Raw genomic sequence first — 23873 nt, 5'->3', positions numbered from 1 at the left:
AAGTGAGAATGAAATAAAGTGGTGTCCTCTCTTTTGCATGAAGCCTCCCAAGTCCTGCCACCTTTAGACCCTTGCTTCTCTCCTCTATCCTTCTATTTATACTAATTTATGCAATGCTTTTGATACGAAATAAATAAATCATCTCCACAGCCAGAAATCCAAAGACGAAACTTAGATCAGCAGCCACCATATTTGTATCAATTCCTTTCTGTATAACTTTTATCCTTTCATATATTGTCTTCATTTCCCAAGTTTGAAATGTATAAACTCTGCTTTTATTCTATCTTATTCCTAAATGCACTAAATATAAGAAAGCACCTGAACTGCCTGACTCAAGCCATGGACCATTACTCAAGAATGCTTCTCAGATTCAGGCAAAGAATCTAACAATATGTATTGTCGAAGGCTTTCATGGCCGGAATCACTGGGTTGTTGTAGGTTTTTTCGGGCTATATGGCCATGTTCTAGAGGCATTCTCTCCTGACGTTTCACCTGCATCTATGGCAAGCATCCTCAGAGGTAGTGCAGTCTATTGGAACTAGGAAAAGGGGTTTATATATCTGTGGAATGACCAGGGTGGAACAAAGAACTCTTGTCTGCTGGAGCTAGGTGTGAATGTTTCAACTGACCACCTTGATTAGCATTTGATGGCCTGGCAGTGCCTGGGGCAATCTTTTGTTGAGAGGTGATTAGATGTGCCTGATTGTTTCCTCTATATTGTTTTGCTGTTGTAATTTTAGAGTTTTTTTAATACTGGTAGCCAGATTTTGTTCATTTTCATGGTTTCTTCCTTTCTGTTGAAATTGTCCACATGTTTGTGGATTTCTCTGTGTAGCCTGACATGGTGGTTGTGAGAGTGGTCCAGCATTTCTGTGTTCTCCAATAATATGCTGTGTCTAGGTTGGTTCCTCAGGTGCTCTGCTATGGCTGACTTCTCTGGTTGAAGTATCTGCAGTGCCTTTTATGTTCCTTGACTCATATGATTATATTCTAAATTCCATATCAAAGACACCAAGGTTTTGGAAACTCGGGTAATCTAGAGGAATAATTAAAGCCACAAATCCTCTTTTGTCAAAATGCGAAACATTGCAAAAAAAACAACAACAACAACAAGACAACAACAACTAAAAGCAACCCCATGCAGGAAACCATTGATGGCATACCTGGTAGAAGATGGTGCCACTTCCTTTGGAGAAGTCTGCATTGTCCCAAAACACGGCCACCATTGGTTTGGCCTCCCGGCCATTAAATCCTCCAAGCGGTGCGTTAGGAGAGCTGGAAATGTCCGTCTCTGAGACTGGGAAAATAATTTGCCCGTTGTCTGTAAACTATATTGAAAAAGAGATATAAATTAGGTGGACTCTGGGGGTTGTGGTCCAAAGTATCACTTTTTCTACAAAAATGGGTTCAACCAGATTGAAATGTACCATACAGATGAGGTCTTACATCTGACGTCAAGGGGTGCATCTACACTGTAGCTATAATGCAGTTTGGTACCACTTTAACTGCCATGGGATCATGAGAGCTGTAGTTTGATGAGGCACAGCATTCTCCGACAGATACGGCCAAAGACTTTGTCAAACTACAGCTCCCAGAATTCCATAGCATTGAGCCAAGGCAGTTAAAGTGGTGTCAAGCTGCATTAATGTAGATGCACCCAAAGTTGGATATAGTAAATCTCCAGTTGTGCATTAATTGCACAATGCCAACCTTGTGTTGCACAACGGAATGCCCATTGAGATATGCACCAATGCACATCTCCATGCATCCATGCACCCAATGCATGTGCAACTCCAACACTGTACAAAAGTATCCTGCTATTTTCCATATTCCACAGCATTCAGCCATTGCAGTTAAAGTGGTGCCCAACTACATTGTAAACAGACCCAACAACAACCAAAGCTTCTCACCTTCTCAGGCCCCAACAGAATGGGGGTTTCCTTTCACAGCTTCATAGCATTGTATCTGAACAATCAAATAAATCTGAAATAATTTATGACAGACTCACATAGAGGGAGTCGCGCAGTGTTAGTCCCAATGGGACTCCAATCTCAGGCTTGAACAGAGGAGAGTTAAAATTCAGCTTCCTTTCCACGTATTCTTTATCCTTGGCCATTGGTCCGTATGGGAACAGGGACGCTGCACATAAAACACAGGCAGGTTAATGACTGAAAATGAGGAACACTCTCAATTAAGAAGAATATACCTGTGGACACAAAGGGACCCATTTAGCTAAATGGCTATTGGTAAGACTTCACTTCCAAAACCCAGAATTGTTCTCAAATATTCTGACCCATTTCTAGAAGCCGCTCCAATTGGTAAATGTCTCCTATGTCTTGGATCAATAGTAATCATAAATGTGCATTTAATAATGAAATGTACTTAGACCTCATTTGCAGCATGGCCAGTGGTGAGTGGAATGCTGGAAACTGTAGTATAAGAACACCTGGGCGACAGTAGCAGTCCTATCAAGGCCAGGCTATAGCACAGCTGGTAAATCAGCAGCAGCAGCAATAAGCTCTACCAACCGAAAGGTTGCCAGTTCAAAGTCAGGGTCGGGGTGAGCACCCAACTGTTAGCCCAGCTTACTGTTTACCTAAGCAGTTCAAAAACAGCTTAGAGATGTAGTAGAGAAATTAGGTATCGCTAAAAAGAGGTGGGGGGGGGGTATTTTATGACACCATAAAAGAAAACTACCAGAAAATGCTAGTGACCAAAAGGAAGGAGAAAGTCCTGATGGCTCTTCATCACTGTTATTATTATTATTATTATTATTATTATTATTATTATTATTATTAAACTTTATTTGTACCCCGCTAGCATCTCCCAAAGGACTCGATGCGTCTTACAAAGGCCGAGGCCTCAACACAACAACAACAGACAATAACAATACGATACAAAGCAAATTAAAAACATAAGGAATAACAAAACATTACACTATTACGCAATAAGACCAGGGCCGGGCCAATGATGGGTATAGATTAAAAAGTGCTGAGTGTGAGAGGTGGTATGTTGGAATTCTGGGCAAGTGCAATGTGCAGAGAGTCTTAAACTCTAGTAAAGTGCTTCTGGGATGTAGTGCTGGAGGTTATCCTATTCTGGAAAGGCACATCGGAATAGCCAGGTCTTCAAGTTCTTCCTAAAGACTGCCAACGTGGGTGCTAGTCTAATGTCTTTGGGGAGAGTGTTCCAAAGTCAGGGGGCAACCACAGAGAAGGCCCTGTCCCTCGTCCCCACCAAAGGCGCCTGCAACGCAGGTGGGATCGTGAGCAGGGCCTCTCCGGATGAATGAAGGGAGCACGTGGGTTCATAGATGGAGATGTTAGGGATTCCTCTTCTTCAGACGAGGAAGGGGAGCAGAGAAGTGCTCAGGAATTGGAAGTGGAACCAGACGATGAGGGCTTGCAAGTGCCCACATTTCTGGAGAAGCGAAAGGAGACAGAGCTCAGACAGCATTCAGCTAGAATAGCTGCTAGAAACGCTGAGCTAATTGGGAGACACCCTAGCACGTCCTGTGTGGGGAATTCAAGGCTATAAATCAGAGGCAGGAGCAGTCAGCTTTCACTGGTAGCAGCGACTCTGATGCTGATATTTTTGCTCCAATGGAACCTGCTTCAAGTCTGCTTCTGAGAATTTAGTTCACTGCCTGTTGTCTGATGTAAGACTGCTGTTTCTTTTGGGACTTTACAAGAGACTTTAATTTTGTGTCTGCATTAAGACTTCCTTTGCATTTTTCAACTGCCTTTGATAATCCTTTGTGTTTGCTGAAGTAAAGCATTTTTCATTTACTTTCAACATTGTATTAAGGCTGTTTTTGAAGGGCAACTCAGGACAGTCATAGAGGATGGAGCAACAGCACCTCCCTGTGGCTGGATTTGAGCACAACCTCCAAAGGTGCCGAAAGCTGGATGTCGAACCAACATACCTTCTTTCTGTCTGTTCTGTTCTGTCTGTCCAAACGGCACTGAATGTTTGCCATGTATGTGTACTGTGATCTGTCCCGAGTCCCATTGGGGAGATAGGGCAGAATATAAATAAAGTGCTATTATTGTTATATTACTATTAAATATGTATATACTGTAGTTACTGGTATTATATGGCATCTGTTTAATTGCGTATAAAAGCATCGCCGCCATAGTCAAGAGGAGTGGAAAGGACCTCAAATGTACCATTAACAAGACTTGAGCATATAGACCCAAAAATAAACCAAAAGCTCATGTAGATCCCCAGCCAACCAACCTGAAAGTGAAGCTACAGGGACAGGGTTCAGTGTGGCCGACCTGTCATTCGCAGTCATTGTTATCTTGGAATTTGAGGAACTTGAATCGGGTTTGTTGTCTGGTTTCTTGCTGTCTTCTTTCTCGTCCGACTTTTTGCTGTCTTCTTTGTCTGACTTTTTAGCATCTTTTTTGTCCGACTTTTTGCTGTCTTTATCTAACTTTTTGATCTCTTTTTTATCTGACTTTTTGCTATCATCTTCTTCTGATGTTTTGCTGTCTTTATCTGCCTTTTTGCTGTCTTCTTTATCTGCCTTTATCGTGACTTTATCTGCCTTTTTGCTATCTTCTTTATCTACTTTTTTGCTGTCTTCTTTCTTTCCTGATGTTTTGCTCTCTCCTCCCTTTTCAGGGAGCTTGCCCTCTTCCTTCTTCTTGGATGTCATGCTGGAAGGTTTTGTGGATTTTGTAGAGTCCAGGCCAACTCCTGATCCTACAAGTGAGGGGTCTGATTTACTTGGAGATGATGTTTTGGTTCCACCAGTTGTATCTTTGCTGACCACTGCAGTGGCTTCCTTCTGAACAGAAGAATCAGGCAACAATGAGGCGCTGGAGCCACTCATAGATCCTGACTTTGTGGTGTCCGAACCTAAAGAGATGCTGTCAGATGATGCAGATGGCTTTCCAGAAAGTGTGTCTCCAGGACCTTCTGGGACACCAGCCTTGGAAGACTGAGAAGACATCCCAGCATTGACCTCAGGTCCTGATTCCACAGCAGGCAATGGTGACATTGTTGCTGGACACAACGTTGTGCCAGAGGGGGAAGGTTGAGCTTCATTGGATGCTGTTTTGATTATTCCCTTCTCAGATGCTGAAACAGTATCACCTCTCACTTCTGAAGTTGTGGGGGATACGTCTTTGGTGTTCCCCACAGAAGCTTCATCGGAAGAGCTTGCAAGTCCATTGAGTGAGGGTCCAGCACCTTGGATGCCCAAATCTGTGGGGGAAGAGTCCACTTCACCTGGTTCTTTGCCAACCAATACAGCCTCCCCTGCTTGATCTTGAGAAGATGGTTCTCCAGCTACATTTCCAGTGTTTTCAGAATCGTAGGATCCAAGTGGCTGGGTATCACTAGAAGACAATGCAGTTGAAGGAGAGGATGCCATTCCTGATTCTTGATCTGTGGCCATCTTTGTGCCTCCAGATTCGGATGATTGAAGAGAAGTCCCAATGGTATTGGATGCCCCTGTGTCACTTCCCATGACTCCTGCAAGACTCTCCGTATCTACTTCTGTCATTGGTGAGGGTGTCAGGGATGAATCTCTAATTCCAGGGATCTGGCCAGGTGTTCCTTGGGTGGCTACAGCCTCATCAGGAGATGTGGAACCAGAAAGCAAGTTTTCTCCTGGAGCTTTGTTGACCACTGCTGCCACAGACCCATCACCAGCAGGGGAGGACTGACTGAGAGGTTCTCCATCATTCATTGACCCAGATGTCTCTCCCAGATTTACTATACTTTCTGGATTCTGGCCTGTCTCAGAAGAAGAAGTGGATTTGGTACCCATTGAATCCAAGCCAGCAGCAGGATTAGTTTTTTCCTCACTAAGTCCTCCAGAGACCTCTTCACCAGCAGATGTCCTAAGCGACTCTGATCCTATATCTGATGGAGACAAAGATAGTTCCTTGCCATTTGTGTTGGAAGTGTCTTCAGGTTCTTCTTCCTCCCCAGAAGCTGAAGTTCCAGCTGCTGGTGCACCAGATGCCTGTGATTCCACGTTATTGATCAGCTCTTCATCTGGAGATGTTCCAAGTGACTTTGTGGCTGATGAATCTGAAGGTATTATGTCCTCCTCCCTTGCCGCAGAAGAGCTTCCCCATTGTTCCACTTCCTCAGAAGCCCCTGGCTCTGTTGCTGTTGCTTCAGCAGCATCTGGAGATGTCTGAGATCCTACAGAACTTCCCAACCCCAAAACAGAATCTCCAACTTCTTCTTTGGAAAGAGAGGTTAGTGGTGACCTTGTGGCAGAAACATCTCCTGATTCTTCTCCTGCTTCAGCACCTGCTCTATCTGCATATTCTGGAGGCAGCTGAGCTTCTTCACTAGCTGATGCTGGTGAACCAGATGTTGATAAACCATCATTTTGTATGCCATCAGGAGAAGAAGAGCCTGGCTGTGCCTCTGTGCCTTGTAGAGTCAAGGATGATTCCTTCCCACTTATGCTGGAAGAGATGCTTGGTTGTTCTGGCTCTGCACCATCCAGAGATGGTTGAGATCCTCCATCATTTCCTGACCCTTCACTGGCAGAGTCCATCCCTTCTACAGATGGAGAGGATGATTCTGCAGACAAAGTCCCACTCAGACTAGAGGAGCCATCTGATATTTTTACTCCACCAGAATCTCCAGGACCTTCTGTTGCACCATTGAGAGATTGCTGAGATCCTTTGCCATCTGCAGACACAGAGGGGGACACTTCTGCCTCTTCAGCAGACAGGGAGGGCTTTACATTCCCAGCTCCTCCCAGTGTATCTTCAGCTCCAGATGTTCCAGGTAACTCTGTGGAGGATAATTCTGAAGGTATTTCATCCTCATTTACAGGGGAAGAACCTTCCCATTGTTCCACCTCATCAAAAGCTCCAAGACCTGCTTCTGTGTCACTACTGGTAATACCATCTGAGGATGGCTGAGATTCCACCGCTGTCCCTGAGAAGGAAGTCTCCACTCCTTCAGTGGAAGATGGTTTCATTCCACCGATAACAGAAATGTCTTTGGGTTCTGTTTCTGCCTCAGAAGTTGACTTCGGTCCCATTTCCCATGTGTCATCTGGGGACAACTGAGGTCCCTCATTCTCTCCCACCAGTGAAGCATTCGTTTCTACTCTATCAGAGGCTGCTTGTGACACTGTGTCTGATGGAGCCATAGATGTTTCCTCTTCCTTCACTTTGGAAGATTCTTCTGATTGTTCTGCCCCCTCAGGAGCTGCATCATCTGGAGACAGTGTAGGTTCCTCACCATCTTCCAAGCTAGAGCCAGCACTTCCTAGCCTTTCAGTGGGGGGCAACAGCTTTTGTGACTCTGCAGATGATGGATCCAAAGTTGCTACCTTCCCATCCACACTGGAACTATCTTCCAATTCTTGGCTTGCCCCTTCTGAAGCTGTATTATCTGGAGATTGTTGAGGTTGTTCATCATCTTCCAAGCTGGAGCCAGCACTTCCAAGCCCTTCAGTGGTGGGCAAGGCAGTCTGTGACTTTGTGGTTGATGGATCCAGAGACACTTCCTTCCCAGCCTCACTAGAAGCTACAGGCTCAGATTTTAGTGCATTATCTGGAGATGGCTGGTTGGGATCTGGAATTTGAAGGCCTGAACTGGAAGGAGAATCTTCTCCTGAGGCTACACTTGTTGCAGATGTCTCTCCATCCTTTGCTAAAGAAGCTGGAGCAGAAGAGAATTCTTCTCCTGAGTATGAGTTGGTTCCAGATGCCTCTCCTTCCTCCGAAAAGGGTTGATCTGACATTGCTCCATTAGCCATGGCTTCTGATTGTCCAGCAGGCAAATCTGCTCCTCCAGATAATTCTGTATCTGAGGTGTCAGCTGTTGTCTGGCTCTCACCACTGTTTGTCACAGCCCCTTCATTTGCCAGCAGGCCTGTGTTGTCTTCTCCACTCTTGTTATCTCCTGGAACTTCACTTCCTGAAGAAGAACCAACATCTCCCAAAGGTGGGCTTGGGGAGTCATCTCCTTCTTCAGCCTCTGAAGTGAAAGACTCAGAAGATGAACCATCAAGAAGTGTAGGAGATGTTTCATCTGATAGTCCTCCATCTTTTGTTGAGGACCCACTGCCTGCAATAAAAGTAGAAAAGTCTCCAGAACCATCATCTGTTATATCTGAATTAGTTGCCATTCCCTTTTCTGAAGTTGGTGCTAGCTCTGAGGACGGAGTATTGATTTCCTCTGGACTGTTGCTCTCTGAAATAGTTCCCTTATTAGCTTCTGACTCTGAAGCAGAGTCTCCAGAGGGCACAGTTTCTCCACTGGTTCCAGAAAATGTTGCTCCATCAGTAGCTGATCCAGTGTCTGTGGCAGAAGATACTTCCTCCTCAACAGAGCCTTCGGGTTCCTCAGACACATCAGTGGCTTCCAAGTCTGCTTGCATGTTGTCCTCTGATTGGGAAGCATCTGGAGATCCAGGCGAGCTACTTGATGGAGCTTCTGTTGAAGCAGAGTCCGAAGCCACTGCATTCTCAACAGGTGATGGACTTGAAGATTCTCCATTCTCCAAGGACCCTGAACCTCCTACAGGCAGTGTGGTTCCTTCTGTTGAGTCCAGCTCACCATCAGATGGTGGGGAATCTGTCCTGCTCTCTCCTTCCTCATTTGAGGCTGATCCAGAAGTAGCACCTGGTTCTGGAACTGCTGTGCTCTCATCAGAAAGAGGACCTCCATTTCCAGAGTTTTCTTCTCCTTGCCCTTCAGAAGAAACACCACTTTGTGATGTGGTGAAGACTGTTTCTCCAGCTGCTTCTTGATCATTGACTGCTGCTTCGTCCTCTGGAGCAGAAGGAGAAGTTGCCTCCATGTCCTTCAAACCTTCTAGTTCCTCTCCTGCCACCTCAGCGGAATTACTTGGTGTCATCTCTGAAGAGAAAGGAGTAATTTCACTCTGGATAGCAGCACCATCAGATGTGGCATATTGCTCGTTTCCTGCCAGTTCTGAACTGGTTGTTTCCTCTCCAGGCTTCAGGGGTGAGGCTGTTCCACTTCCAAGTCCTACAGAATCATCTCCCTTCGGCACTTCGGTTGCTGAAATGCCTTCCTCTGGTATCTCGGTTCCCTCTTCTTGCTGAGAAGATGTCAGGGTGAAAGGTATTTCATTGTTGCTTGGTGTTCCAGAGCCTTCCTCTGTTTCTTCTTTAGTTACAGAAACTGTCTGCATCTCATCATCTTCTGGCAACAGAGAAGAGTAACCTGGAGGCATGGAAAGCCCAATTGGAGGAGCTGGTGTTGCATCATAACCCAGATCTGAAGGTCTTGAAGAAAGGTCATTTGGATAGGATACAGTGGGAAGAAGGTCTGCTGTACCATCTGCTGGAGGGGAATTAGATGCTTCTGCACCATTGAGGTCTTCTGATTCTTCAGGAGTTACACCAGTTGGGCTTTCTGGACCCATCTCTGGTTCTTCCCAAGATGGAATGATGGTTGGCTCTGCCTCACTGCCAAGCACTGGGACTGAAATGGAGGCATCTGAGTCACCTCTTCCATCTCCAATGGTTGATTCGACACCTGGGTTGTCCTCACTGCTGGAAGATGGTTGACTGGAAACAGTGGCATTTTCGCTCAACTCTGAGGACCCAACAGGTATGTTCCTTGGTGGCAGCAAATCCAGAGGAGGCAATGAGGGTGATGGCTCTTCTTCTGCATTGCCATCCCCTGAAGTTGGTGGAACCAAGTGTTCATCGTTGGCAGGAGTTACTTCTGGTTCTTCCATGGGTTGTTCTTCTGGGAAAGGAGCATGTGGGGTGGACAATGGAGCCACTGCCTCACTGTTAGCATCTGGGAAAGCTTGTGGTGTTTCTTCCTCCTCACCTGGAGTATCTTTCCATGAAGCAAGCGTTGGGTTTAGTTCACTATCTTGACTTGTTTCTCCGGTGGTGGCATCCATGGTCTTCTTGCCCAAACCATCTTCATTGGCAGATGCGGGGACAAATGAAGAATCAGTTATAGCAGCGACATCTGATAGAAGTTCTGTAGTTTCTGGCCCATCATACGATAAGGAAGAGGGAAGTACTTCCACGGAGCCTGGAATACGTGGAGTGGCTTGAACTGTCCCCTTTTCTGAAGATGTCTTTGAAGAATTTCCTTTGGCTGAGGCTTCCTTTTCCATAACAGGGACCTCTGCGGCCCCTTCTATCTCTTCTCCTGGTGGTGGGATTTCAACTTGGTTGGTCGCCTTAGTAGCAGAATCAACCTTGGAGGCCAACCCAGAATTCTGCATTTCTCCTTCTGGAGGATTTGAGGTGTTCTCCTCCGTCACGGCACCTGGGTTTTCTTCAGCTTCTGAAGTTGGGACTGTGCTTTGAATCGTGAATGGCCCCTCTGTGGTGCTTGCCATGGTGGGATCAAAATAGTCACTGCTGGTGCCCCAGGAGAGGAGGTAGTCGTCCGTGAAGCCATCTGCATCTGTGTCTGGCCAGTCGGTGGCAACGGGAATGGCTGCCGTCAACCCAGGCTCTGCTGAAAGGAAGCAACAAAGCATCATTAAGTTTCCTCATTCACATCAAGCAGCTTTCTAAAATCATATCCCTGCAAATGACATGGATATCTATGAAAACTCACACTGAGATACATCAGTTGGTCTCATAGAAGCTGTGATGGTCACATAGATTCAAAAGCAATAGCTCATCATTGAAATCTCCATTCACATGGGCAAAACCAGACCTCCCTCCTTATCTCTATCTCACATTTCCTTCCTTCCTTCCTTCTTTCCCTCTCTATTCTCCCTCCCTCCTTCTCTCTATCTCACATTTCCTTCCTTCCTTCTTTCCCTCTCTCTTCTCCCTCCCTCCTTATCTCTATCTCACATTTCCTTCCTTCCTTCCTTCCTTCCTTCCTTCCTTCCTTCCTTCTTTCCTTCTTTCCTTCCTTCCCTCTCTCTTCTCCCTCCCTCCTTATCTCTATCTCACATTTCTTTCATTCCTTCCCTCCTTCCTTCCTTCCTTCCTTCCTTCCTTCCTTCCTTCCTTCCTTCTTTCCCTCTCTCTTCTCCCTCCCTCCTTATCTCTATCTCACATTTCTTTCCTTCCTTCCTTCCTTCCTTCCTTCCTTCCTTCTTTCCCTCTCTCTTCTCCCTCCCTCCTTATCTCTATCTCACATTTCCTTCCTTCCTTCCTTCCTTCTTTCTTTCTTTCCCTCTCTCTTCTCCCTCCCTCCTTATCTCTATCTCACATTTCCTTCCTTCCTTCCTTCCTTCCTTCCTTCCTTCCTTCCTTCTTTCTTTCCCTCTCTCTTCTCCCTCCCTCCTTATCTCTATCTCACATTTCCTTCCTTCCTTCCTTCCTTCCTTCCTTCCTTCTTTCTTTCTTTCTTTCCCTCTCTCTTCTCCCTCCCTCCTTATCTCTATCTCACATTTCCTTCCTTCCTTCCTTCCTTCCTTCCTTCCTTCCTTCCTTCCTTCCTTCCTTCCTTCTTTCCCTCTCTCTTCTCCCTCCCTCCTTATCTCTATCTCACATTTCCTTCCTTCCTTCCTTCCTTCCTTCCTTCCTTCCTTCCTTCCTTCCTTCCTTCTTTCCCTCTCTCTTCTCCCTCCCTCCTTATCTCTCTCACATTTCCTTCCTTCCTTCCTTCCTTCCTTCCTTCCTTCCTTCTTTCTTTCTTTCTTTCTTTCTTTCTTTCTTTCTTTCCCTCTCTCTTCTCCCTCCCTCCTTATCTCTATTTCACATTTCTTTCCTTCCTTCCTTCCTTTCTTCCTTCCTTCCTTCCTTCCTTCCTTCTTTCCCTCTCTCTTCTTCCTCCCTCGTTATCTCTATCTCACATTCCCTTCCTTCCTTCCTTCCGTCCTTCCTTCCTTCCGTCCTTCCTTTCTCCCTCCCTCCCTCCCTCCCTCCCTCCCTTCCTTCCTTCCTTCCTTCCTTCCTTCCTTCCTTCCTTCCTTCTTTCCTCTCCTTTTAGCCACTCTACACACTGGGTTGTTGTAGGTTTTTTCGGGCTATATGGCCATGTTCTAGAGGCATTCTCTCCTGACATTTCGCCTGCACCTATGGCAAGCATCCTCAGAGGTAGTGAGGTCTGTTGGAACTAGGAAAATTGGGTTTATATATCTGTGGAAAGACCAGGGTGAGACAAAGGACTCTTGTCAGCTGGAGCTAGGTGTGAATGTTTCAACTGACCACCTTGATTAGCATTTGATTGCCTGGCAGTGCCTGGAGCAATCCTTTGTTGAGAGGTGATTGGATGTCGCTGATTGTTTCCTCTCTGTTGAAGTGCTGTTATAATTTTAGAGTTTTTTATAATGCTGGTAGCCAGATTTTGTTCATTTTCATGGTTTCCTCCTTTCTGTTGAAATTGTCCACATGCTTGTGGATTTCAATGGCTTCTCCGTGTAGTCTGACATGGTGGTTGTTGGAGTGGTCCAGCATTTCTGTGTTCTCGAATAATATGCTATGTCCAGGTTGGTTTATCAGGTGCTCTGCTATGGCTGGCTTCTCTGGTTGAAGAAGTCTGAAGTGCCTTTCATGTTCCTTGATTCGTGTTTGGACATCTAATCACCTCTCAACAAAAGATTGAGATTCCAGGGAAGTCATGCTCACCATGCTCTATTCCGCTTTGGTTAGACCACACCTGGAATATTGTGTCCAAGTCTGGAATGTGTCCAGAGGAGGGTGACTCAAAAGATCAAGGGTCTGGAGAACAAGCTCTATGAGGAGCGGCTTAAAGAACTGGGCATGCTTAGCCTTCAAAAGAGAAGGCTGAGAGGAGACATGATGAGGGTCGTGGATCATAAAATCATAGAGTTGGAAGAGACCTTGTGGGCCATCCAGTGCAAGCCTTTGCCAAGATGCAGGACAGTCGCGTTCAAAGCACCCTCAACAGATGGCCAACCAGCGTGTTTAAAAGCCTCCATAGAAGGAGCCTAAACCACACTCCAGGGCAGAGAGTTCCACTGCTGAACAGCTCTCTCACACAGTCAGGAAGTTCTTCCTAATGTTCAGGTGGAATCTCCTTTCCTGTAGTTTGAAGCCATTGCTCCATTGTGTCCTAGTCTCCAGAGCAGCTGAAAACAAGCTTGCTCCCTCCTCCCTATGACTTCCCCTCACATATTTATACATGGCTATCATGTCTCCACTCTGTCTTCTCTTCTGCAGGCTAAACATGCCCAGCTCTTTAAGCTGCTCCTCATAGGGCTTGTTCTCTAGACCCTTGATCTTTTGAGTCACCCTCCTCTGGACACATTCCAGCCTGTCAATATCTCTCTTCAATTGTGGTGAACTTGGACACAATATTCCAGGTGTGGTCTAAGCAAGGCAGAATAGAGCATGGGGAGCATGACTTCCCTGGACCTAGACACTATGCTCCTATTGATGCAGGCCAAAATCCCCTTGGCTTTTTCTGCTGCCACATCACATTGTTGGCTAATGTTTAACTTGCTGTCCATGAGGACTCCAAGATCTTTTTCACACGTACTGCTCTCGAGCCAGGCATTGTCCCCCATTCTGTATCTTTGCATTTTGTTTTTTCTGCCTAAGTGGAGTCTCTTGCATTTGTCACTGTTGAACTTCATTTTGTTAGTTTTGGCCAATCATTTCTCTAATCTGTAAAGATCGTTTTGAATCCTGCTCCTGTCCTCTGGAGTATTGGCTCTCCCTCTCAATTTGGTATCGTCTGCAAACTTGATGATCATGCCTTCTTAGCCTTCATCTAAGTCATGAATGAAGATCCTGAGCAGGACTGGGCCCAGAACGGAACCCTGCTGATGGCACTCTGCTCGTCACTCCTTTCCAGGATGAAGAGCAAGCCTTGGGGAGAATCATCCTCTGAGTTTGTTTGCTTAACCAATTCCAAATCCACCTAACCATAGTTTTGCCTAGCCCACATTGGACTAGTTTCCTTGCCAGGACATCATTTTGTTAGTTTTGGCCAATCATTTCTCTAATCTGTAAAGATCGTTTTGAATCCTGCTCCTGTCCTCTGGAGTATTGGCTCTCCCTCTCAATTTGGTATCGTCTGCAAACTTGATGATCCTGCCTTCTTAGCCTTCATCTAAGTCATGAATGAAGATCCTGAGCAGAACCGGGCCCAGGACGGAACCCTGCTGATGGCACTCCACTCGTCACTCCTTTCCAGGATGAAGAGCAAGCATTGGGGAGAATCATCCTCTGAGTTTGTTCGCTTAACCAATTCCAAATCCACCTAACCATAGTTTTGCCTAGCCCAGATTGGACTAGTTTCCTTGCCAGAAGGACATTGGGGACCTTGTCGAAGGCCTTACTGAAGTCCAGATGCGCTACATCCACATCATTCCCCACATCTACCCAGCTTGTAACTATCGAAAAAGGAGATCAGATGAGTCTGGATCAAAGGATATGGAGAAGTCATAGGGAGGAGGGAGTGGGCTTGTTTTCTGCTGCCCTGGAGACTAGGACGCAATGGAACAATGGCTTCAAACTACAGGAAAGGAGATTTCATCTGAACATGAGGAACTTCCTAACTATGTGAGCTGTTCAGCAGTGGAATTCTCCACCCAGAATTGTGGTGGAGGCTCCTTCTTTGGAAGCTTTTAAACAGAGGCTGGATGGCCATCTGTCAGGGGTGATTTGAATGCAATATTCCTGCTTTTTGGCAGAATGGGGTTGGACTGGATGGCCCACAAGGTCTCCTCCAACTCTCTGATTCTATGACTCTAGAACAGCGAGACATTCCTATATCACCTAAATAAAAGGGGAACTTGTGACTCATTTATTCCAAGCTCTAAGATAATAACAATAACAATAATAATAATAATAATAATAATAATAATAATAATCCAAGATGTAGACTCTGCAAGGAAGCAGATGAAACAATAGGTCACATCCTCAGTTGCTGCAAGAAGATTGCGCAGACAGGCTACAAGCAAAGGCATAACACCATTGCTCAGATGACTCATTGGAACTTGTGCCACAAATACCATCTGCCTGTGACAAAGACCTGGTGGGATCACAAGCCGGAAAATGTTACAGAGATGAACACACCAAACCCCTCTGGGACTTCCTAATTCAGACAGACAGAGTTCTGGAGCACAACACTCCTGACCTCACAATAGTGTTAAAAAACAAAGTATGGATTGTCGATGTCGCAATCCCAGGTGATGGCAGGATTGCAGAGAAACAACAGGAAAAGCTGACACGATATGAGGATTTAAAGATTGAACTGCACAGACTATGGCACAAGCCAATTAAGGTGGTCCCAGTGGTGATTAGCACACTGGGTGCAGTGCCTAAAGACCTTGGCCTGCACTTAAACACAATCGGCGCTGACAAGATTACCACCTGCCAGCTGCAGAAGGATCTGCATGCAATCTTTGCCAAAACATCACACAGTCCTAGACACTTGGGAAGTGTCTGACGTGTGATCCAATTCAACAGCTGTGGACTCATCTTGTTGTGTTTCAAATAATAATAATAATAATAATAATAATAATAATAATAATTTATACCCTGCCACCATCTCCCCAAAGGGACTCAGAGCAGCTAACATGAGGCCAAGGCCAAAAATAATACAGCAAAGTTAGCCACAAAACAACAGAAAAATTACATCAAAACAAAATACATAAAGTAATAAAATAAAGTAAATTAAACACTGCAAAATAACAGAATAAAATCAAACAGAAAGGGTGGGCCAAATGCACAAGATAAAATGTTAAAACCCTGGGTATTAAGGACAAGGGGAAAGTGCATCATATAACTCATAGTCTGCTGTTCTAATGTATGTCCTATAATGATGCTCAATCTTTGTTGGGGAAGATAATGAAATCATGAAAGTGGAAGGGTCCCCCAAAGGCAGGCATGGGTAAACTTCAACCCTCCAGGTGTTTTGGACTCCAGCCCCCACAATTCCCGAAGTCCAAAACACCTGGAGGATCGAAGTTTGCCCTTGCCTGCCCAAAGGCCATCCAGGTGCTTTGGACTTCAGGAAATGTGGGAGTTGAAGTACAAAACACCTGGAGAGTCAAAGTTTGCCCATGCCTACCTTTGGGGGACCCTTCCACTTTGGGGGACCCGTCCAACCCCCAATCTGCCTGTCAAGAACACACAACCAAAGCCCTCCTGACAGATGGTCATCCAGCTTCTGCTTCAAAACCTCCAGGGAAGGAGACTCCAATAGACTCCCAAGCATCCGTGTCATCAATTGTTGACCAGCTCTGACTCTTAGGCTGTTTTTAATAATGTTTAGGAATTTGAACTCATTGCTCCATATCTGGAGTTGCAGGAAGCAAACTTGCTCCTTCCTCAAAATGACCTCCTTCCAAATATTTAAACAGGGCTTTCACATCACCTTTCGACCTTCTCTTCTCCAAACTAAATATACTCAGCTTCCTAAGCTTCTCCTCAGATGGATTCATAGTTTCCAGACCTTTGACCATTTTCGTTGCTCTGCTATTCCAGGTGAGGCTCTATTATTCCAGGTCTGACCAAAGTGGAAGGGAAGTTTTTGTGTGTGCGTGTGTCAGGAGCAACTTGAGAAACTGCAAATCGCTTCTGGTATGAGAGAATTGGCCATCTGCAAGGACGTTGCACAGGGGACATCTCAATGTTTTGATGTTTTACCATACTTGTGGGTGGCTTCTCTCATGTTCTCGCACAGGGAGCTGGAGCTGACAGAGGGAGCTCAACCCGCTTGTCCCGGATTCAAACTGCTGACCGACGCTGGCACAAGGGGATGCCTGAATGTTTTGATTTTTTACTATCCTTGTGGGAGGCTTCTCTCATGTCCCTGCAAGGAGAACTGGAGCTGACAGGAGGAGCTCAACCTTCTCTCCCCGGATTCGAACCGCTGACCTGTTGGTCAGCGGTTCTGCCAGCACAAGGGCTTAACCCATGGTGGCACCGGAGGCTCCAGAAGAGATTGGGACCATACGACTTCCCTTGATCGAGAAACTATATACTCCTATTGATGCAGCCTGGAATCACATTGGCTTTTTGTGCTGCGGCATGACAGTCTTGGCTCATCGTATGGCAAGAATATGCTCTTTCCTGTAGCAAACCATGCTATACACCAGGCATGGGCAAACTTGGGCCCTACAGGTGTTTTGGTGTCCCTTGATTAAGACACTATATACTCCTATTGATGGAGTCTGGAATTACATTGGCTTTTTGTGCTGTCGCATGACACTCTTGGCTCATTGTATGACACTTCAGTCCTGTAACTTGTGTCATTGTATGACACTTCAGTCCTGTAACTTGACACAAGACTTTAATATCTTAGTTGAAACAAAGTAATATTTATTTATGAATTCTTGTGCACATAAAGCATATTTGTTACACAGTACAGGGTTAGTCAAAATGCATAGGCCAATAAGCCATTCAATTGAATGGCTTATTGGCCTATGCATTTTGACTAACCCTGTACTATACTTCAGTTGCACTTGGATATTATTACCTCTGTCTTTTCTGTAGCAAACTATGCTATACCCCAGGCATGGGCAAACTTGGGCCCTCCAGGTGTTTTGGTGTCCCTTGATCAAGGAACTATATACTCCTATTGATGCGCATTGCCTTTTTGTGCTGCTGCATGACACTCTTGGCTCATTGTATGACACTTCAGTCCTGTAACTTGACACAAGACTTTAATATCTTAGTTGAAACAAAGTAATGTTTATTTATGAATTCTTGTGCACATAAAGCATATTTGTTACACAGTACTTTACTTCAGTTCCACTTGGATATTATTACCTATGTCTTTTCTGTAGCAAACCATGCTATACACCAGGCATGGGCAAACTTGGGCCCTCCAGGTGTTTTGGTGTCCCTTGATTGAAGCACTATATACTCCTATTGATGCAGCCTGCAATCGCATTGGCTTTTTGTGCTGCCGCATGACACTCTTGGCTCAATGTATGATACTTCAGTCCTGTAACTTGTGTCATTGTATGACACTTCAGTCCTGTAACTTGACACAAGACTTTAATATCTTAGTTGAAACAAAGTAATATTTATTTATGAATTCTTGTGCACATAAAGCATATTTGTTACACAGTACTTTACTTCAGTTCCACTTGGGTATTATTACCTCTGTCTTTTCTGTAGCAAACCATGCTATACACCAGGCATGGGCAAACTTGAGCCCTCCAGGTGTTTTGGTGTCCTTTGATCGAGGCACTATATACTCCTATTGGTACGGCCTGCAATCGCATTAGCTTTTTGTGCTGCCGCATGACACTCTTGGCTCATTGTATGACACTTCAGTCCTGTAACTTGACACAAGAATTTAATATCTTAATCGAAACAAAGTAATGTTTATTTATGAATTCTTGTGCACATAAAGCATATTTGTTACACAGTACTTTGCTTCAGTTCCACTTGGGTATTATTACCCCTGTCTTTTCTGTAGTCAACCATGCTATACACCAAGCATGGGCAAACTTGGGCCCTCCAGGCGTTTTGGACTTTAACTCCCACAATTCCTAACAGCCTACCGGCTGTTAGGAATTGTGGGAGTTGGAATCCAAAACACCTGGAGGGCCGAAGTTTGCCCATGCCTGGTATAGATGCACCTATTAATTAACCAAAAACTTTCTGGAAAATTAATATAAGCCAAACACATAACAAAAGAAGGCAACATACCACACAACAGGCAAACCCAGAGGCAGAGGAAGGTCCAGAGCATGTCTTTCTGCTTCTCCATCCACCGGTGAGTCGAATTTGATTTAGACAGGAATGATAAAACTGGGTGGAAGTCCTTTGGCAGGACTTAGTGGACCGTCTCTCGGCAATTTTCAGGTATTTATAGGCAACCTGGGCAAAGTGAGTGGGCTGTTTTCGTGGCTAGAACCCCTCCCCTCCTCCCGCCTCCTGTTCTTGAGCCTTGATTTCTGGAAGCAAATGAAAAATCCAGGTGGAGTCCACCCGCCCATCTCTTCCAACCTGCTTATTTCTTGCTAATGGACATACACACACACACAAAGCTGGAGCAAACCAGGTATGCTTTGCTAAAAGTCCCTGCAAGGGAAAGAACACGCAGTGCAAAATCAAAAAGGCCAGAACATGGCTCTTCTGCATTGCACACCTGCTGACTTTTCATAGGTAGGGTCCTCGTATGACAGTGTTTCTCAACCTTCTGAATGCCGCGACCCCTTAATACAGTTCCTCATGTTGTGCTGACCCCCAACCATAACATTATTTTTGTTGCTAATTCATAACTCTCCTTTTGCTACTGTCAGGAATCGTAAGGTAAATATCTGATCTGCAGGATGAATTTTCATTCACTGGACCCAATTTGGCACAAATACCCAATGCGCCCAAATTTGAATACTGGTTGGGTTTTGGGATATTGTCATTTGGGAGTTGTCGTTGCTGGGATTTATAGTTCTACTACAATCAAATAGCATTATGAACTCCACCAACGATGGCATTGGCACACAGAACTCCCATGACGTACAGAAAAATACTGGAAGGATTTGGTGGGCATTGACCTTGAGTTTTGGAGTTGTAGTTCACCTAGGTCCAGAGAGCACTGTGGACTCAAACAGTGATGGATCTGGAGCACGCTTGGCACAAATATACAATTTCCCCAATTGTGAAGACTGGTGGAGTTTAGGGAAAATAGAGCTTGACATCTGGGAGTTGTAGTTGCTGGGATTTATCGTTTATTTTATTTGTTTATTTATTTTGGTTGCTTCTACCCCGCCCTTCTCACCCCGAAGGGGACTCAGGGCGGCTTACAAAAACAAGGCACAATTCGATGCCCGTATCACAAACAGTAGTAAAACAAAATAACATCAATTAACAATTAAACAACATTTCTTACATTACTACCATAAAACCAATAAAACCAATAAAATCAATACAAACCAGTTTCTCCTCATTGATGGTCAACGTTCGCTAGCTCATAGTTCAATTTCCAATTCCACAGTTGTCAGTCCTGTTAGTCCCATTCGTCTGGTTACCCTTATCTAGGAGTCAGATTGCCCAAAGGCCTGATCCCATAACCACGTCTTTACCTTCCTCCTGAAGGAGAGGAGGGATGTTGATGCCCTAATTTCCCCCGGGAGTAAGTTCCACAGGTGAGGGGCCACCACTGAGAAGGCCCTGCTCCTCGTCCCCACCAACCTCACTTGTGATAGCGGTGGAGTCGAGAGCAGGGCCCCCTCAGATGATCTCAAATTCCGAGGTGGGACGTAGAGGGAGATACGTTCAGACAGATACATGGACCGGAACCGTACAGGGTTTTATAGGTCAAGACCAGCACCTTGAATTGTGCTCGGAACTGAACCGGGAGCCAGTGGAGCTGACACAACAGGGGGGTGGTGTGCTCCCTGTATGTTGCTCCGGTGAGCAATCTGGCTGCTGCTCTCTGGACCAGTTGAAGTTTCCGAACAGTCTTCAAGGGCAACCCCACGTAGAGTGCGTTGCAGTAGTCTATTCAGGATGTAACAAGAGCGTGGACCACTGTGACCAGATCAGACTTCCCAAGGTACGGGCGCAACTGGTGCACATGTTTTGACTGTAGTTCACCTACAGTCAGAACATTCTGAACTCCACCAGCGATAGAATTGAACCAAACTTTGCACACAGAACTTCCATGCCCGATAGAAAATACTGGAAGGGTGGGGTGGGCACTGGCCTTGAGTTTTGGAGTTGTAGTTCACCTACGTCCGGAGAGCACTGTGGACTCAATCAATGATGGATCTGGACCACATTAGGCATGAATACTCAATATGCCCAAAGGTGAACACTGGTGGAGTTTGGGGGAAATAGACCTTGACATTTGGGAGTTGTAGTTGCTGGGATTTATAGTCAACCTACAATCAAAGAGCGTTGTGAACTCCACCAACGATGGCATTCGACCACTCTTGGCACACAGAACTCCCATGATGTACAGAAAAATACTGGAAGGATTTGGTGGGCATTGACCTTGAGTTTTGGAGTTGTAGTTCACCTACGTCCAGAGAGCACTGTGGACTCAAACAGTGATGGATCTGGACCACACTTGGCACAAATATGCAATTTCCCCAATTGTGAAGACTGGTGGAGTTTAGGGAAAATAGAGCTTGACATTTGGGAGTTGTAGTTGCTGGGATTTATAGTTCACCTACAGTCAAAGAACATTCTGAACTCCACCAACTTGGCACACAGAATTTCCATGCCCGATAGAAAATACTGGAAGGGTGGGGTGGGCACTGGCCTTGAGTTTTGGAGTTGTAGTTCACCTACGTCCGGAGAGCACTGTGGACTCAATCAGTGATGGATCTGGACCACACTTGGTATGATTACTCAATATACCCAAAGGTGAACACTGGTGGAGTTGGGGGGAAATAGACCTTGACATTTGGGAGTTGTAGTTGCTGGGATTTATAGTCAACCTACAATAAAAGAGCGTTTTGAACTCCACTAATGATAGAATTGGGCCAAACTTGGCTCACAGAACTTCCATGAACCAAGGGTTTGGTGGGCATTGACCTTGAGTTTTGGAGTTGTAGTTCACCCACATCCAGAGAATGGGAGGAGGGTTTTTGGTGGGAGGATTCGCCCTCTGTTTCCAAAAATGACGAGAAGGACATGCGGAGAGATCCTCAGCCTTCTCTGCCAAAGGGGTTCCTAAGACCATCAGAAATATGTGTTTTCTGATGGTCTTTGATGACCCCTCTGAAGCCTCCTCGTGACCCCTTCAGGAGTCCCGACCTCCAGGTTCAGAAACAATGGTCTATGTAAATGGGGCCTAGGAGTCTTAATAGTCCTATGAACATCAGTCAGCAGTGTAATGCGTCAGCTAAAAAAGCCAATATGATTCTAGGCTCCATGGATAGCAATCTGAAGTTGAGATGGATCCAACTCTCATTTTCTTTGGTCAGATTTCAACCTGGAATGATGTAGTGTCCAGTCTTAGTCTCCAATGGTTACCATCTCACCATCCTTCCTTAAATCCATCTCTATAATGAAACTCCAAGTATGTACGTTTGTGGGCAACAGATTTCCAAGACAGCTCCAGCTTTTGGAGAGCACTACGACTCCCACTGATGATCTGGACCACATTTGGCACACATACCCAACATGCCCAGCTTTGAATTCCGGTGGGGTTTGAGTGGGGGGATTATTCTTTAATTTGGGGAGTTGTAGTTCACCCTCATCCTGTATCAAATGGAAGATGGATCTGGACTAAACTTGGCACACATCCCCAGCATACCCAACTTTGAATCCTAGTAGGGTTGCAGGTAATTGACTTTGGATACTGTGAGTTATAGTTCACCCACATCCTTATGCATTTTCTAATGGAAGCATTCATAAAACCCCAAAACAAACAATAACTATTTCAAATATTTGTCATTACAAAATTCCTAACCCAAGCATCGCCAAGTACCCAAGTTACATTGATCACAGACTTTTGCAAACCCATCTATTTTTATCTTCAATATAATAATTATCATAAAGGTACAAGTTGCTACTACTCAAGCATGGAAAGCAATCAAGTGACTTTGAGTGAGGTTCCTTCACTCAAGTGACACATAATGCAGTTAACTACATGATTTTTTTTGTGTCATGTCAGAAGCAACTTGACAAACTGCAAGTCGCTTCCGGTGTGAGAGAATTGGTCATCTGCAAGGAAGTTGCCCAGAGGACGCCTGGATGTTTTGATGTTTTATCATCCTAATGGGAGGCTTCTCTCATGCCCCCACATGAGGAGCTGGAGCTGATAGAGGGAGCTCATCCATGCTCTCCCTGGATTCGAATCTGCAACCATGATTAAGCGTCATTATATGGCAGGGAAGATGAAGCCAAAGTCACATACTCTCAGCCCCAGAAAGACTTGTAATAGGGCCACCATCAGCCAGAAATGGCTTGCAGACACTCAGCAACCGTAAGGCAAAGAACAGAACATTGGCAACGTGCATTTCAAGAATGTAAAACTGAGCAGAGACACAGTCGGAAATTCAGCTGACAGGTAACTAACTATCAGTTGCTAACTCCAAAGGGTCACCAGTTCTGTGCCTTGCAGAACAGCAGTGGCATTCTTCTTTTTCTAGCTATTAGTGTGTATTTCACAATCACAGCAACACAGGAAAGGAAACTTTACAGAGCCATCGTGTGACCTTGGTTGAGGTTTGAAGTGCTTTTAGGAAGAGGAGGAATCAGCCATTCACAATGAATAAAAGTGAGAAGGAAAGAAGCTGGGAAAACTATAACATACAGTACTATGGTAGAGTTGGGAAATCTTGGGGCTTTGTTTACAACAACTCCCAGAATTATCCAACCAGCGTGGGCAATTGAACTGACATCACAAATCATAGAATCATAGAATCAAAGAGTTGGAAAAGACCTCATGGGCCATCCATTCCAACCCCATTCTGCCAAGAAGCAGGAATATTGCATTCAAATCACCCCTGACAGATAGCTATCCAGCCTCTGTTTCAAAGCTCCCAAAGAAGGAGCCTCCATCACACTCCAGGGCAGAGAGTTCCACTGTTGAACAGCTCTCACAGTCAGGAAGTTCTTCCTCATGTTCAGATGGAATCTCCTCTCTTGTAGTTTGAAGTCATTGTTTTGCATCCTAGTCTCCAAGGAAGCAGAAAACAAGCTTGCTCCCTCCTCCTCCCTGTGGCTTCCTCTCACATATTTATACATGGCTATCATATCTCCTCTCAGCCTTCTCTTCTTCAGGCTAAACATGCTCAGCTCCTTAAGCCGCTCCTCAGAGGGCTTGTTCTCCAGACCCTTGATCATTTTAGTCGCCCTCTTCTGGACCCATTCCAGCTTGTCAATATCTCTCTTGAATTGTGGTGCCCAGAATTGGACACAATATTCCAGGTGTGGTCTGAAAATGAGCCATGCCATCCATTGGGTTATCCATATTGCTAAGGATCAATGCAATAAATAGCCCATGCACATGGCTTTGCAGTGCATGGAGCAAGGAGAAGCCGACAAGCACCATTTGTCTGCCCAGTGAGGCAACAAAATCTCAGCCCTGTGTAA

General features: G+C 45.3%; 1 protein-coding gene across 1 annotated transcript in view; it reads right to left on the bottom strand.

Moving 5' to 3' along the window:
- The window catches only part of MUC4 (mucin 4, cell surface associated), a 33426-nt gene extending 14853 nt beyond the window's left edge, over positions 1 to 18573 (bottom strand). Inside the window, exons 1-4 of the mRNA XM_067466282.1 lie at positions 18531 to 18573; positions 4240 to 10446; positions 2009 to 2139; positions 1164 to 1328 (exon numbers count right to left, since the gene is read on the bottom strand). Of these exons, the coding sequence (XP_067322383.1) occupies positions 1164 to 1328; positions 2009 to 2139; positions 4240 to 10446; positions 18531 to 18573 (6546 nt within the window). The remainder of the gene's footprint in view (positions 1 to 1163; positions 1329 to 2008; positions 2140 to 4239; positions 10447 to 18530) is intronic.
- Between the last annotated feature and the right edge of the window lie 5300 nt (positions 18574 to 23873).

Source organism: Anolis sagrei, chromosome 3 (assembly GCF_037176765.1).
Source record: "Anolis sagrei isolate rAnoSag1 chromosome 3, rAnoSag1.mat, whole genome shotgun sequence".
NCBI classification, from domain to species: Eukaryota; Metazoa; Chordata; class Lepidosauria; order Squamata; family Dactyloidae; genus Anolis; species Anolis sagrei.
Note: the sequence above shows the minus strand (reverse complement) of the source record. Positions and strands in the feature narration are given on the sequence as shown.